This window comes from Pelecanus crispus, chromosome 11 (genome assembly GCF_030463565.1).
Source record: "Pelecanus crispus isolate bPelCri1 chromosome 11, bPelCri1.pri, whole genome shotgun sequence".
Taxonomy (NCBI): Eukaryota; Metazoa; Chordata; class Aves; order Pelecaniformes; family Pelecanidae; genus Pelecanus; species Pelecanus crispus.
The window spans coordinates 25,515,654-25,528,819 of record NC_134653.1 but is presented as its reverse complement, the minus strand read 5'-3'; the positions used below and the strand labels follow the sequence as shown (position 1 = coordinate 25,528,819).

Sequence of the window (13,166 nt, the reverse complement as noted above, 5' to 3'; positions counted from 1 at the left end):
GTTAGCACTTAATTCCCAAGCCCTGTTAGGCAGTTGAAGGTCAAAAGGCAGCAGTTCCTGTGTGATTAGTTGCTTTGCTAGTTAATTTACAGGCAAGCAAAAAGCTACAAGATTTTTTTAAGATACTGAGGAGCATGATGTTTTAAAAAGCTGAGATGCTTGCTGGCCTTACACACTAGTTAACTTCTTCCCTGCCTTGTTGGAGGACAAGGACATACATGTTCTAGTCACAAAAGTAGGTACAGACTGTGCCCAACATCTGCTTTGGTCCTGTGTGCTGTTAAGCTTTGCCTTCCAGTATTATCATAGCAGCTGATGAAGCAATGTTCATCTCAGTGACTTTTTTCCCCTCTTTCTTTTTCTTGCCTCTCCAGAAGACAATGGCATTGTGCTGGAGAAGGAGATCTCCAGAGAGGAGGTGGTTGGCATAATCGAGTTGTACAGGCGGAATTCAGCTGCCACTGAAACCACTCAGCTGCAGAAGATCGTTTTGCAGATGGACAAATATGGGGTAAGAGGAAATGCTTACCACAAGTTCTCGGCTTCAAGGGAGGGAGATGTGCCAGGGCCACAACTGTCTTTTTGCTGTCTTCTACAGAGAAGCTGCATGTGTCTTTGTAGTGTTGAGAGCTGAGCTACTGGAGGAGCTCAGCAAAACTTTGTGCCAGTGCTGCAGCTCTAGAAAAGTTGCAGCTGAATTTCCCCTGCACTCTGAATAGCCTTGACAAAGGCTCATTGCTGTTGCTTGCCTCTAACTTCCCTTAGAGCTGTCATGGCCCAGTACTGTCTGGAAAAAAGTATACTTATTTTTCTCTACAGAAGCCACTGTCTTGTAGTTCTCTGCCTCTCTCTCTGTGCCATCGTACACTTAGGCCCGAACAGTCCTGAAACATTATGCAGGAATATGAAGGTATTGATTCCAAACACCAGGCTTCCTTTCTCCATGGCACTGCTTACATTTTCATTCCAAAACAGGATGGACAATTGGAAGAATTAGCTGACCTGGGTAACTGCTCTTGTCTCAGAACTGTTGTCTCATGTATCCGAGAAGAGCTTAAGTGGTTGTTTTAATAATAGCCATTATATTCTTTTGTTACCACTACAAAGTGTAGGTGCTACAGTCTCTTAGGCGACCTTTATTTTCTTTGGTTGGCTTGGTAGCTAAAGGCCGAGCTCTTGTTCACACAGACAAAATTCAGAAATGCAAGAATGATACTGATCAGAAGCAGTTTTCAAGATAATAAACCAAAGGAGGATGCTGTCCTCAGCCTTGCAATGGAGTCCAGAATGATGATGCCAGACCTGAGGTTTCTTTTGCTTCTCAGTCCTGTTCATATAACTAATGTGGTCTGAGAGTAATTCAGACTTCAGCTCTCTGCTTACACGATTTAAGAAGTCCAGGCCCATGGAGTAAATGGCGTGGTCTACACAAGCGGGACCTGAAATTGTTGTTTGATGCGATCTTGTTTGGAAGGTTGGGTTTGAGCCTTGTTCCAGGCACTGATGTTATGTTCATCTGACTATATTAAGCACGACTGACAGATGCATCTGTCCAAGCTACAGCTCCCTCTGTAGTCGTTGGGGATCTGCTCAGTGTGATTTATCTCAGCCTGCAGTAGATGCCTGCATTTGTTTAGGTGATGTGCACCCTAACATGCCTTTTTCCCATGGCAGTAGAAGCAGCCCAGGATAGCCTGAGCTCATCAGTGGATGATGTGTGTCTGCATGAAGGATACCTGAAGTTCCAGGGACTGATCCTGTGAGCTGCTCAGTGACTGATGAATGTCTTTCTCGTTTTTTTCCTCCTGCTTCCCCCAACTCTTTAGCAAACGTCAACACTGTTTCTGGGACGCAGATCAAGGACCAAGAGTGATTTGAGTATGAAGATGTATGAGGAGGAGATACAGGTATGTAGGCCTGAGTTGGAAATACCAGCAAGTCTCTGTGGTGAGCAGCACATTGCCTAGAATAACAAACCATCATTTTAAACACTGGAGGCTTTCTTCCTTCAAGACCCAGGTAGCCATGTGCTCTGTGAGAAGGGTGGGTAGTAGATGAAGTGTAGTTTAGATTGATCCGTTCTTGCACTCGGGGACTTTCTTAAACCACAGAGTGCATCAGAGCCTCCTCAGTGCGTCCAGGTGCGTGGCCGTGCAGGTGTGTGTCAGCCGAGTCACCATAACCGCACGCTCGGAGCATGCGTAGGCACTCCAGCTTGGCTGAGCGTACCTAGACTCACCGAGGCGGACGTGTTTGCTGGGGCTATGAGCACATGCGTAGTGTGTTCCTGGGGCTTGGCTGCTGAACGCTAATTTGTTAAGCCACGGGAATGTGATTGTGTTTGAGCTTGGGCGTGTCTGGCTGACACAGAAATCCCGGGCAGAGAACTGCTTGGTACGAGCAATGCTGCTGGGTTTTCCTTCAGAATAGCAGGCTAACAAAGATGGGAAACACTTAAATCAACTGATTCTCTGGATTGTTGGGAACATTCCTGCTAGTGCCCTTCATGGTCAAGAGCTTTGTGCCATGGATTTAGTCACTGTAGCGCCTGCAGACATTCACCTACAGGTGGAAGGTCATGGGCTAATGTAATGATTAGTACTGAAAGAATTAATCTCGTAACCATTTGAATCTGTCCTTTGTCCCTTGGGCAACTAGCTTGGGGATGAGTCTTCAGTCCCCCTAACAAAAATAAACATGTTATTTGCCATGGAGCTGGATGGAAATCTGCAGAGAAAGCTCCCCACCTGTTTTACTTGGTCTCTGATTCAGGGATGTAACATCTCGTAAAACCCTGGGCACTGCCCAGGATTGGGAGCAACTCTGCAAATCCCAGACATCACGGGGACACCGATAATAGAGCCCTAAACATTCAGGAGGGACATCCTGAGAGAGGGATGTTTCCTTGCCCAGGTTTGTCAGTTCAGCCAACTGTAGCTGAGCCATAGCTGGTACTTCTTGCTTGGACTGTGGGTGGCAAGGTCTTGGTGCATCCGTCACAGCCACGCTGCTGTTAACCAGATTGTTTCAGGAGGTTAGGCTACACCCAGGGCTTTGGAAGGAGCCCCTCTGTGCCTGAGCAAATGTGCCATCACATGGCAGAGCAGCCAGAGGCTCTGCCCTTTGGGGTCCTGCTGCGAGGCCAGTGTGGGGCAGACCCTGATCTTGGTGTGTTTGATGTGTTGCAGGAATGGTATGAGGAGCATTCCAGAAAAGAGGAATCTCAGTCACCGTTGCAAGAGCCTGCATCTGCTTCCAACAGCTCTCTGAAGCCCCTGAGCCTCCGACAACGTTCCCAGACTGTCATTTAGGCCTAGCTAACACAAGCCGCCTTCTATGCAATAACCTAGAGTATTACTTCATGGCATATATATTGGGATGATGTATATAGATCTGTTCGGTGTACTGTTCAGCTTTAGGGTTTAAATCTCTTCCCCTAGGCAGTGAATTGCTGAAAAACCAGAGGCCCAGGGAACTCTGTGTAAGGCTGCTATACGCAGATTGAGCGTGATGCCCGTGCTCAGCACAGAGTGAAGATCTCAGACAGAACAGAGTCCTTCCTCTGAGCCGCTTCCCAGGCTCGAGCCTGCTGCTTGTCTCACCACTAACAGACGTTGGGGAAAGGGATGTGTAATCCATTAACAGCAGGAAACGTGCTGAAGCCACCTGCTTAACATTAAAACTTTTGCCCTTCTTGAAGATCTCCTTTGCTTAAAGGGTACCATCAACCTAGGAATAAAAGATCAGGGAGTGAGGTTTTTGTTTCTTCGCCACCTTCCCTATGCAAAGAAAGGGGAGGTGGTGTGAAATTTCAGCACTTTTGAAAGAGCAGTCTGCCTTTCCCCTCCTTTTTAGCACACCTAGACGCACTCCCTGTAGATCCAGCTCTGATTATTGAATTTAGTTGTCCCCAAGCATTTCTGTGGCAGCTGGAGACAGAACTGAGGGCCAGCATCTCATCGTGTTGTGACCATAGGTGGGACAGGAGTTTGGGGAGGCGAACTCCATCTCTGCTGTAGCTGTCCAGTATCTGCATCGCTGCTGGCCAGTTCTGCCTGTGGTACTGCCCGGGATTGGGATCACTTCTGTAAACCCCAAAGCTCCTGTCTGTTCAGTGAGAGGGGGGGGTTCTGCAGGGTGATGGTGGCTGTTGACCTCTGCCACTTGGCCACCTGCTCTGTAAATGGCAAATCTCTGGCTAGTCCTTAGCTCAGATAAATGACTAGGAAGAAGAAACGGAAGGTTTTGCAGCTCCAAGTCTGACTTATTTCTGCCTGGCTCTGGGTTAAGGAGAGCTTATGGGCATCAAACAGTACTGCTGCTTAGTCCTCAGCCAGGTCATGGCTTTGTTTATACACGTGAGCAAGTCCCAGCACAGCAGTGTTGCTCCTCCCTTGCTCTCACCCTTGCAGAAATGTTCCTCAGGCTGGCAAATGCTGACTGAGGTGGATCTTAGGAAGATCCACTGAAGAGCTTTACTGTTCCCCTGAATTTTGGATGCAGGAGGATTGTGGATGATGATGATTCTTTTCACCCGTCTGCTTCTCTGCAGCTGACAAGGAGGCTGCCAGACCTGGTAGCTGAGGGATGGGAAGGAAGGGGGGAAAAGGGATCCCTTCCCAGCTCTGCCATGTTTATTCTGTGATCGTGGCAGGTTGTGTCGTCGCTCATGTTTCATTGCCCACAATGTGATGAGAACCTGTCTCTCTAAGTCCCCATTTTTTCCCCTGTCAGCACAGAAAGTGCTGAGGGCTAGAAGTATCTGTCAGCTGGGAGGCTCCCCTTGCCTCTTGCTGTTTGATCTTTTCTCAGGTTCAGACTAAGAGTAGAGCTTGCTGGGGAGGCTTTCTCCTTCCTCCAGATAGATCAGGCGGTGGGAGATCTGTGTGCCCATTCCCTTTGTCCCACATAACCTGGTTTTGCCTTGGTAGCCTCACCACGTGGCACAAGGACAGTGGGAGAGGACTAATCCTACCTGGGCAGCTCAGGAGCATTTCCTGGGTGGATGAGACTTTCAAAAGTAGGCAAGACAGAGCTGCTTCTGAAAACCTCTCCCTGCATAGCATGGTGGGAGCATTTGGGCTATGGGATGGAAAGAGCGGGTGAGCAGCTTTCGGGGTAGCACGCACACCGCCGTCTGCTCTCAACCCTTGCCAAATTCCCTGGCTGCCTCAGGGCAACTCTTTGTTTCCTTTCTGGGTACTGCAGGTATGAAACTACTTCTGAGCTGAACCGTGAAGGACCTTAAAGGGCTGTTTTCCAAACCATAAATTCGACCACAAATTAATGAGCAGTGCAGTTGTTGCTCTTGCAGTTGCTCTGCATGGAGTCGCAGCCTGGGAGATTTATCCAGATTAGTCCTGGGGCTGGAGATGTTGTTTATCCTGTTTTAAGTTGTGGGCTGGATGAATGAACATTGTGAAGGTTAGGGGGAAAAAAAAAAATGTGGCTGCGTTTAAACTCCGCATTCCCCTACAGCCTATTTCTCCTTGCAGGGCTGTCAGTGACTTTTTTTCGGGTGTTTTCTGGGTGTGAAAGGAGCTGCAGCTTTAAGCTATATTGTGGGGGGCACTAACCTGCTTAACATGCAATAACAGGGCTCTTGTGCACAGAGACAGGAATGCTTGGACTGGGGTGCAGGGCTCAGCTGCTGCTTCCATGGTTTTGTGCTGAGGTGTTGATCTGCCCCCAAGTACACACTGTATTAATTATTTTTGTAAACCAAGGAGGGTCGCAGAAGTTTACTTCTTCCATATGACTTTGGAAGGAAACGAAGTTTGAGTATGGGGCATCCCCTTCTATTTATCCTCCTCTCCCCCACCTGACACACAGACTAATGACAGAGACAATCATTTTGTAGGGAGCAAGGGAGGAAGCACTGCAGGATTTTGTATGCTGGCATTTTGTTTATAAAATGATTTTATGGACATGTCTGTAAAATGCTCTCTAGATTTTTTCAAGCACACTAATAAAAAGCATCCTCAGCTTTGTAAAGGCAGCGGCTTCCTTTCCTCCTTCCTGTGTTATTCCAGAAGTGGGGCTTGGCTGCAGCTGAAGCATTTCCACAGTGTTTGAAGAGGAGCAGTGCCCGCCCTCCCTCTCCCGTGGCAACTGCTTGCATGGGCATATTTTGCATGCATGCCCTGCCGAGCTGCTCTGAATTCTTGTTCCTGGACATTGCAAAGCCCAGCTTCCCTTCTGCCCTCTGCCCTGCCAGTTTTTTTTCCTAAATGTTAAGGTAATGCTTTCAAACTTATGTTTTTTAAAGCTACCATAATGCGATGTTTAAGGTTAGAGGGGTTTTTTTGACCCTGTACCTCTGTATTGGTTCACTGGCCGCAGTTTTGATTGCTTTAGCCCTGCTGTGTGTAAGGAAGTGGGGCTTGTCTCCCCAGATAATTCCAGCAGCTGCTGGTAACTTGTGAGCAGGTTCAGGGCAGAGCCAACAGCTGCCGGCACAGGGAGCGGTATTTTTTGTGAAAGCCCCTATCTGGTTAGAAAAAGGAGAAATGATGCAGGCCCAGGAGGCTGCTGGCACCCCTAGAAGGGAGCAGGAACCAGGTCTGGCAGTCGTGCTTCTTGCAAAACAGCCCCTCTCTCCCCATGGAGCAGAAACGTGGTTCTCCATACAGCAGTTTGCTTCCTAGCCTGCGCTCTGCGGACCCTCTGCCAGGGAGCAGAAGCACCAGCCCACCCGCTCCGCTTCCCGAGGACTGTGGGGTGCCCTGCTGGTGTCCCCATCCCAGGGGAGCTGACTAATGTCCCCTGCAGCCCGTGCTGACCCTGTGCCAGGGCTGCTGTGACGCTGCAGTTCCCAACCCTGCAACGAAATGGCCGAGTCAGGCGCATGTGACTGCTGTTGAGAAATCAACTGCTGGTGAACCCAGAGGAAACCACTTCCCGGAGCCCCTGGGGAGAACTGCCCTGCGTGGCCGAGGGTCTCAGCCCCCCCCAGGCCCCTCTGCTGCTGCTCGCTTGGCTCCGGAGGATCTACGGGTGTTCCCTCTCCCCCTCCAAAGGCACGGTGCTGGGTGAGGGTTGTGTTACCCTAGCATAGAGCAGGAGAAAATGCCTTTGCAGTAAACACCACAAGTCGAGGTTGGGTTTGTGTTTGGGGTTTTTATTGCAATTTTTTTTTTTTTTTTACAGTGCCTAAACCTAATCTTGCCAGAGGCTAACACTGTGTGTGTAAACCTCCAAGTTCTTTCCTACAGCTCTGTCCAGCCTAGGAGGCGGAGAAAAGTAGGATCTGAAACTCAAGTTCAAAAACACAGCTTAAAAAAGCAGGGGAAACCAGCCTCCCTTGGTTTGTTTGGGTTTTTTTTCCCCCTCCAGCTTTGCTTGCATTAAAACCAAGTGCTGCCCTGGAGCTTCGCTTCACTTTAACCGCATCTTGCCTTAGCTGCTATTTCAAACGCACAGTATGAACATGTCACGTCCTTTGCAACGACAAACTTGCGCTCAGAGCTTCCGAGAGTTACCCCGTGGAGCCTGACTGCCCTAGCCCTGTCCCAGAGCAGCCAGGATGCAGCCAGGGAAGGGAAAGTAAAGTGGTTAAGGAGCTAAAACCTCTCTTGTTGTGACCCTGGGCTGGAGCCGCCCTCTCCTCTGCCCCTGGGACTGCAGGAAGCTGAGGTCTTAACCTCACTCCTGCTCAGAGCTGCCTTGAGTTAAACAAGATTAAACAGAGAGGGGAGAGGACGTAGCTAATGACTAACAGCTCCTTTCCTTTCCCAAAGCACAACCAATCCCCACCCACCCCCCCACCCCCCCCCCCCCCCCCCCGAAAGCAAAGGCTGAGGGCCGTGCCTCCAGCACGAGGTGGCAGCAGCATGGTTGGGGTTGAGGTGCCCTTGCCCCCCTGGCAGGGACAGGGAGAGGGGACAGCGAGGCCCCGATCCGGCGGGGAGGCAGAGCAAGAGCCAGAGATGGATGTGCATCTCCTGTCGGTGGTGGGGCCGTTCAGATGGCGGAGAGATGGATCACCCTGAACTCGGTCAGCAGGGCCACGCAGAGGAAGGCCAGGTAGTAGAGGATGAGGCAGACACCATACGCCTTGCCCAGCTGGAAGCACTGCGCTGGCACCGACACGAAGGAGAAGACCAAGCTCAGTCCCAGGGCCCCGGCAAGGATCCAGACCAGGAGGCTGTCGGGCTCCAGCTGCCGGAGAGATGGGGAGCGATGTGGAGTGACAGCGCGGTCCTGCAGCCTGACCCGTGCCACCCTGCCGCTGCAGCCCTTACCTTCACCACCAGCTGGCTGCTGCTCATCTGCAGCAGGCAGCCGAGTCCCACGCCAACCAGGATGTCTAGGGCATGTTCAGGATGGAGACGCAGCGTAGGAGACCTCAGGGGAATGGCGGAGCTGGCCACATCCCTCCCACCCCAGGGAGGGGAACAGCACCAGCCCTCCTCCTCCCTGCCTGTGCCCCATGGCCGTTGCCTAAGTCCAAAGCGTTGCCTGTTTGTGGTGAATACAGCCTGGAGCACTGGAGGAGGAGAGGCTTCAGCCTGGTCTGAGGACCACACAAAGCCCCCCACAGCCTCTTCCCCTCCTTCCCTATGGCAGATCCCAAATCTGTCAGACTCCAGCCCAAATCCCCACCCCACTGGGGCTGGGACAGCAGTGGGATGGGGGATGCTGCTGGCTCCATCCCTGCAGTTCACAAATGCCACACATGTCCCCCTGCACTGCGCGGGCATCGGGGAGGTCGCCAACATCCCAGGGACTCTGGGATGGATCCTGCCCAGCTCCTTCCCAGGGGTGCCCCAGGAGCAGGGACTCTCCCTGAGCTGCAGGCAGGGAAACTAAGGCATCCCCTGCTCCAAGTACCACCACCACCTCCCCCCTGCACCCAAAGGATACTGAAGATGATGCCCCCGAAGCAGGCGGAGAAGGCCATGCGGGGATAGCCCTGCCGCGCCATGGTGAGGTCAGAGAAGGTGTCTGCAGAGGGAGAAGGGGGGACCTTGGGGGATGCCAGGAGGACGGGTGCACCTGGGGTGGCACTGGGGCGCAGCAGAGCCCTTACCACCAATGCTGTTGCCCCAGGCCAGCAGTGTCAAGCCCAGCACGGTGTTGCTCAGCTGGAAGATGACGCCTAGGGTCCGGAGGATGTTCACCAGCTCCGTGGCCGCAGCATTGATCCACATGGCACTGGCCAAAAACCCGAGGAAGGCAAATACCTGCCGGGCAGAGATGTAAGCTGGTCCCTAGGTGCGTCCCGCAGGATCCTGCACATGTCCAGCCAGCTGTGTCCCTCCTGGGGACATTGGGGACTGGGAAGGAGGTCCTGGCTCCTGCTCTAGCCCCAGGACCCTCAGCCCAGTCCAGAGAGGGCTGGGCTGGTCCCTGGTGGGCATTCAGGGCTGGGGGGCACCTTACGCAGTGGTACTTGGGCGGCTCCTCATTGCTTGTGGTGATGAAGGTGATGATGGCCAGGACAAAGCCAACCAGTGTGACCAGTCCCCAGACTGGGAAGATGCCCTGGATCTGGTACAGTCCATCTGCACATGGTGGAGAGAGGGGGCATCAGAGTGGCCCCACAAGCACCACAGGGGCTGGGGCAGGATCTGACCAGGCTCATGGTACGAGTTAAAGCCTTGTCCTCTAAAGCCACCTCTGCCTTAAGCCCTCACACGGCTGCTCCCCTCTGTGCCTCAGTTTCCCCAGGCAGGCCAGGCCTGCCCCCTTTTTCCTCCAGGACTTGGATGCTGGGGGGGCCAAACCCCCACCCCTGGGGGGAGGATGGAGCCATCCAGCTGCAAAACCAGGCCCCCCAGCTTGGCTCTTCGCTGGCCTGTCCTCCCCTCCCCAGATAGGGTGCCAGCTCCAAAGGGCTCCTGCAGTCCCCAGGGCTTTGGTGCCCATCTTGGTCCCGTCCCCGCCTGGGTGTCCAGAGCTGCCAGGGCTCTTACAGGCGCCTGACTTCAGGGTGAGGACGCAGAGCAGGGGGCTGGTTACGATGTGCAGGCAGTTGAGGGGCCTCTTCCAGTTCAGGTCATCCTTGTCGGGGTCCACGACGGGAACAGTGAGCAGCAGGGCCAGCTCCACAGGCACCTGGGAGGAGCAGCTGTAAGCAATGATGGAGGACCCCCAAGATGGGACACCCCGGGAGGTGGCCCACGACCTGCCCCCACCCGCCTGCCCTTGTCCCACCATCCCTTTTGTGAAGCCCAGGGGTGGTGCAGCCCCAGGGGCCAGCAGGGAGGGGGACGCCCTGAGTGGTGGCTCCTTCTGGCTTGTGTCCCCCCCTACTCACCTTGAAGACCTTGAAGAGACGCCAGTACCAGGGCTTCCTCCTCCACTTGCGGTAGTCCAAGGGGCTGAGGGCAGTGGTGAGGATGCGCAGAGAGGTCTCCCGGGTGGGGATCAGGGGCTGGTACTCCTCGCCTGTAAGGGGCCGTGGTGGCTGAGCGGGGGGCTCCCCAGCCCCCCTACCCCCTCAGCCCTTCCAGCATGGGGCTGCGGTCACCTGCACGGCCCAGGGAGATCCCCCACCCCAGCACCCGGCCACAGCCACCCCGTGGGCTCAGTCACGCATGCAAGCAGCCTGGGGGTCCCTGGGACCCCCGACCACCCACCCGGACAGAGCAGAGCCAGCCCCAAGCCCGCCGGGAATGTCGTACCGTAGTCCCCGCTGTTTGTGCCCGACGACTCTGGGTCTTCAATATCTGTCGGCATCTCTGCAAGGAAGAGTAGAGGAGGAGGGCGGTGGAAGGAGACTCAGCACACCGGGGATCCCGTCGGCACAGCCGAGTGGCCCTTACCTGGCTCCCAGGGTCCGGGGGGGGCCAGCCCTTCTGCCCGCTGCCGTCGGTGAATCCAGGTGCAGAGCACCACGGTGAAGACGTAGAAGACGTACAGCCCCAGGTAACCTGGGATGGGGAGAGCGATGGGGGGTTATGGCACCCCCAGGCTGCTCCCGCCACCCCGCCAGCCCCAGCCCCTCATGGCACTCACCCAGAGCCTCTCCCAGCGTGATCCTGCCAAAGTAGAGGACCATGAAGGTGAGGAAGACGGCCACCATGTAGAAGATGACATCCCTGAGGAAGGGTCTGGAGGCGGCCGTGAAGGGCTTGACCAGGGCGATGCCCCCGGCCACCACCGTGGTCACGAACACGCCGGCACCTGCCAATGCAATGGGTCCCTCTCAGGGGGGGAACATCCTACGGCCCCACAATGTCCCCCCCACCCATCACCCCCCCGAGCTGGCAGCCCCAATGAGGGTCTCCTTACCAAAGACAGCTCCAATGGCCAGCCCCGCTGTCCGCGGGTCGGAGAAGGCCACCACGGCGCTGAAGACATCCGGTGCCCCATTGCCGAAGGCCAGGAAGGTGACACCATGGAGAGGGGACGTCAAGGAAAAGACCTGGTGGCCTCCTCCCCGCAGGGACAGGGGACACCTGCCCACTCCGGCCACCGCAGGACTCCCTCCCGTTGCCGGCACACCGCCACTCACCCCACCACCGTCTCTGTCTCACACTCCAAATCGGTTTCCCCTGGCACAGTGCCGAGGGTTTGCAGAAGTGCCCCCATCATGCCGCCTCCCCCTGTCCCGTCCCTGCATGCCCCCTCCCCGGCTGAGGTCCCCCCGCCGCCCACAAGGATACTGCCACGTTGTGAGACAGCTTCAGGTTGGTGGAGATGGCCGATAAGTTGGGGCAGAAGCTGGAAGGGCAGAGGAGGCGGAGAGGGGTGATGGGGCTGCTCCAGGACGACGGGGCTGCTCCAGGACCACGGAGCTCCCTGCTCGCCCCAGGGACCGTCCCCTCCACTGCGGGGCTACTCACAACTTCTCCGCCGTCACGCCGAGGATGATGAACAGGTACAGGAGCCAGAGAGCCTGCAGAGTCAGGGACGGCAGAGAGAGGGGTCAGTGGGGTCCCCACCCCACGCCCCCAAAGCCAAGCATCCCCCACTAGCATCATCCCCGCTCCCGTCCTTACGTAGAGGGTGACGGCCAAGGGGAGCAGCCGGGGGGGGAAGACGCAGAAGACCCCCTGGAGGTAGTCAAGGAAGCCGCCCTCCAGTCGGCAGTCGGGGTTGCTCCGGACGAAGCGGCACCACTCGGAGCTGTTGCGTTTCCGCACCTCCCAGCACTGCGGGGCAGAGGGTGGGGTGCTCGGCCAGGCACCCCAAGTCCCATCCCCCTCAAGCACCCACCACCCCCCAGCAAGGGCTGCCACTGGGGACCCTGTGGCCAACGCTGCCCCTCCGCTGGGCTGCTTTCGGTAGCTGTCATCCCTGCCTCAGTTTCCCATCTGCGCTACGTGTGCGTGGGTCAAGGGCTGTGCCAGGGCCAGCGGGGGGTTGAGTCTTTGTCCCTATCCCTGTCCCTGTCCCCAGCAGCACAGGGCCCCGCGTCGCCCCCCCTCCCCCAGCCCCGGCCATGGGAAGGCGCTGGCCTGGCAAGCGGGGAGGTTTTCAAAGGAGAAAACCAGCAGCAGAGGAAATCCTGCGGAGATCTCAGCTTCGACGATGGGGACAGAGGAAGCAGGGACGGGACAGGACGGCACCCCAGCACCCCGGCAACACCCACATCCCACCCGCCGCCCCTCAAACCCTACCGCAGCCCCCGCACTCACGTCCAGGCCCCCGCCGTGGCTCAGAGCATCCCCCCCGGGAGGGACCGTGCGCCCCAGGTCCAGCGGCAGCGGGGGCCCGGCTGGCTGTGCCCCGCTGTCCCCCACCAGCGCCCCGGCCAGGCTGAGGGCCCCGGCCAGGCTGAGGGTCCCGGCCGGCCCCACGGCACCCTGCCCCATGGCGCGGGGCAGCCCCGGGGGGCACCTACCGCCGGCAGCGGCCCCCGGGGAGGGGGAGCGGGGGCAGCGCCCGGGCTCCCATCCCGCAGCTCCCCGGGCAGGGTGGAGGAGGGCGAATTAAAAATAAATAATTAAAAATTAAAAAAAAAAAAAAAATACTGATAAAAGGCAGAGCAACCCGGGGTCAGGCTGACAAACACGCTGCCACGCCACGTCCCCGCCGCGGGGCTCAGCCCCGGGGCCGCTCCGCTCCGAGCTCCCGCGGAGCAGAGCGGGGGGGGTAGCGCGGGAGTGGGGCCGGCACCGACACCCCACGCAGGACCACGGGACCCGCGGGGCACCCCCAGGCCAGGGAGGGGACGGGGAGACCCCGATGCGGGTGGGAATGGAGACCCCGGGGTG

The 13,166-nt window shown here is 56.2% G+C and overlaps 2 protein-coding genes across 3 annotated transcripts in view; one reads left to right on the top strand and one right to left on the bottom strand.

Moving 5' to 3' along the window:
* TPCN1 (two pore segment channel 1) overlaps positions 1-3,986 on the top strand; it is a 47,616-nt gene extending 43,630 nt beyond the window's left edge. For both annotated transcript variants that reach the window (XM_009483321.2, XM_075718767.1), the window contains exons 25-27: positions 375-511; positions 1,827-1,907; positions 3,189-3,986. In XM_009483321.2, coding sequence (XP_009481596.1) covers positions 375-511; positions 1,827-1,907; positions 3,189-3,311 — 341 coding nt within the window. In that variant the 3' untranslated portion in view covers positions 3,312-3,986. The remainder of the gene's footprint in view (positions 1-374; positions 512-1,826; positions 1,908-3,188) is intronic.
* Positions 3,987-7,962: 3,976 nt separating this feature from the next.
* On the bottom strand, positions 7,963-12,764 carry SLC8B1 (solute carrier family 8 member B1). Its single transcript, XM_075718770.1, has 15 exons — positions 12,588-12,764; positions 11,949-12,101; positions 11,793-11,845; positions 11,613-11,670; positions 11,239-11,371; positions 10,963-11,130; positions 10,770-10,877; positions 10,629-10,685; positions 10,262-10,392; positions 9,918-10,059; positions 9,385-9,506; positions 9,032-9,185; positions 8,866-8,946; positions 8,244-8,308; positions 7,963-8,160 (listed from the first exon to the last, which is right to left on the bottom strand). The coding sequence occupies exons 1-15, from the start codon at positions 12,762-12,764 to the stop codon at positions 7,963-7,965; spliced, it is 1,800 nt and encodes a 599-aa protein (XP_075574885.1).
* Between the last annotated feature and the right edge of the window lie 402 nt (positions 12,765-13,166).

Bases quoted from the DNA above. Each gene is read 5' to 3' on its own strand.
- SLC8B1 (XM_075718770.1), bottom strand. From the start codon at position 12,764: ATGGGGCAGGGTGCCGTGGGGCCGGCCGGGACCCTCAGCCTGGCCGGG. The intron at 11,846-11,948 runs GTAAGGACGGGA...CTGACTCTGCAG, and splicing joins CCTTGGCCGTCACCCTCTAC to GCTCTCTGGCTCCTGTACCT. The intron at 9,507-9,917 runs GTAAGAGCCCTG...CACCATGTGCAG, and splicing joins CACCCTGAAGTCAGGCGCCT to ATGGACTGTACCAGATCCAG.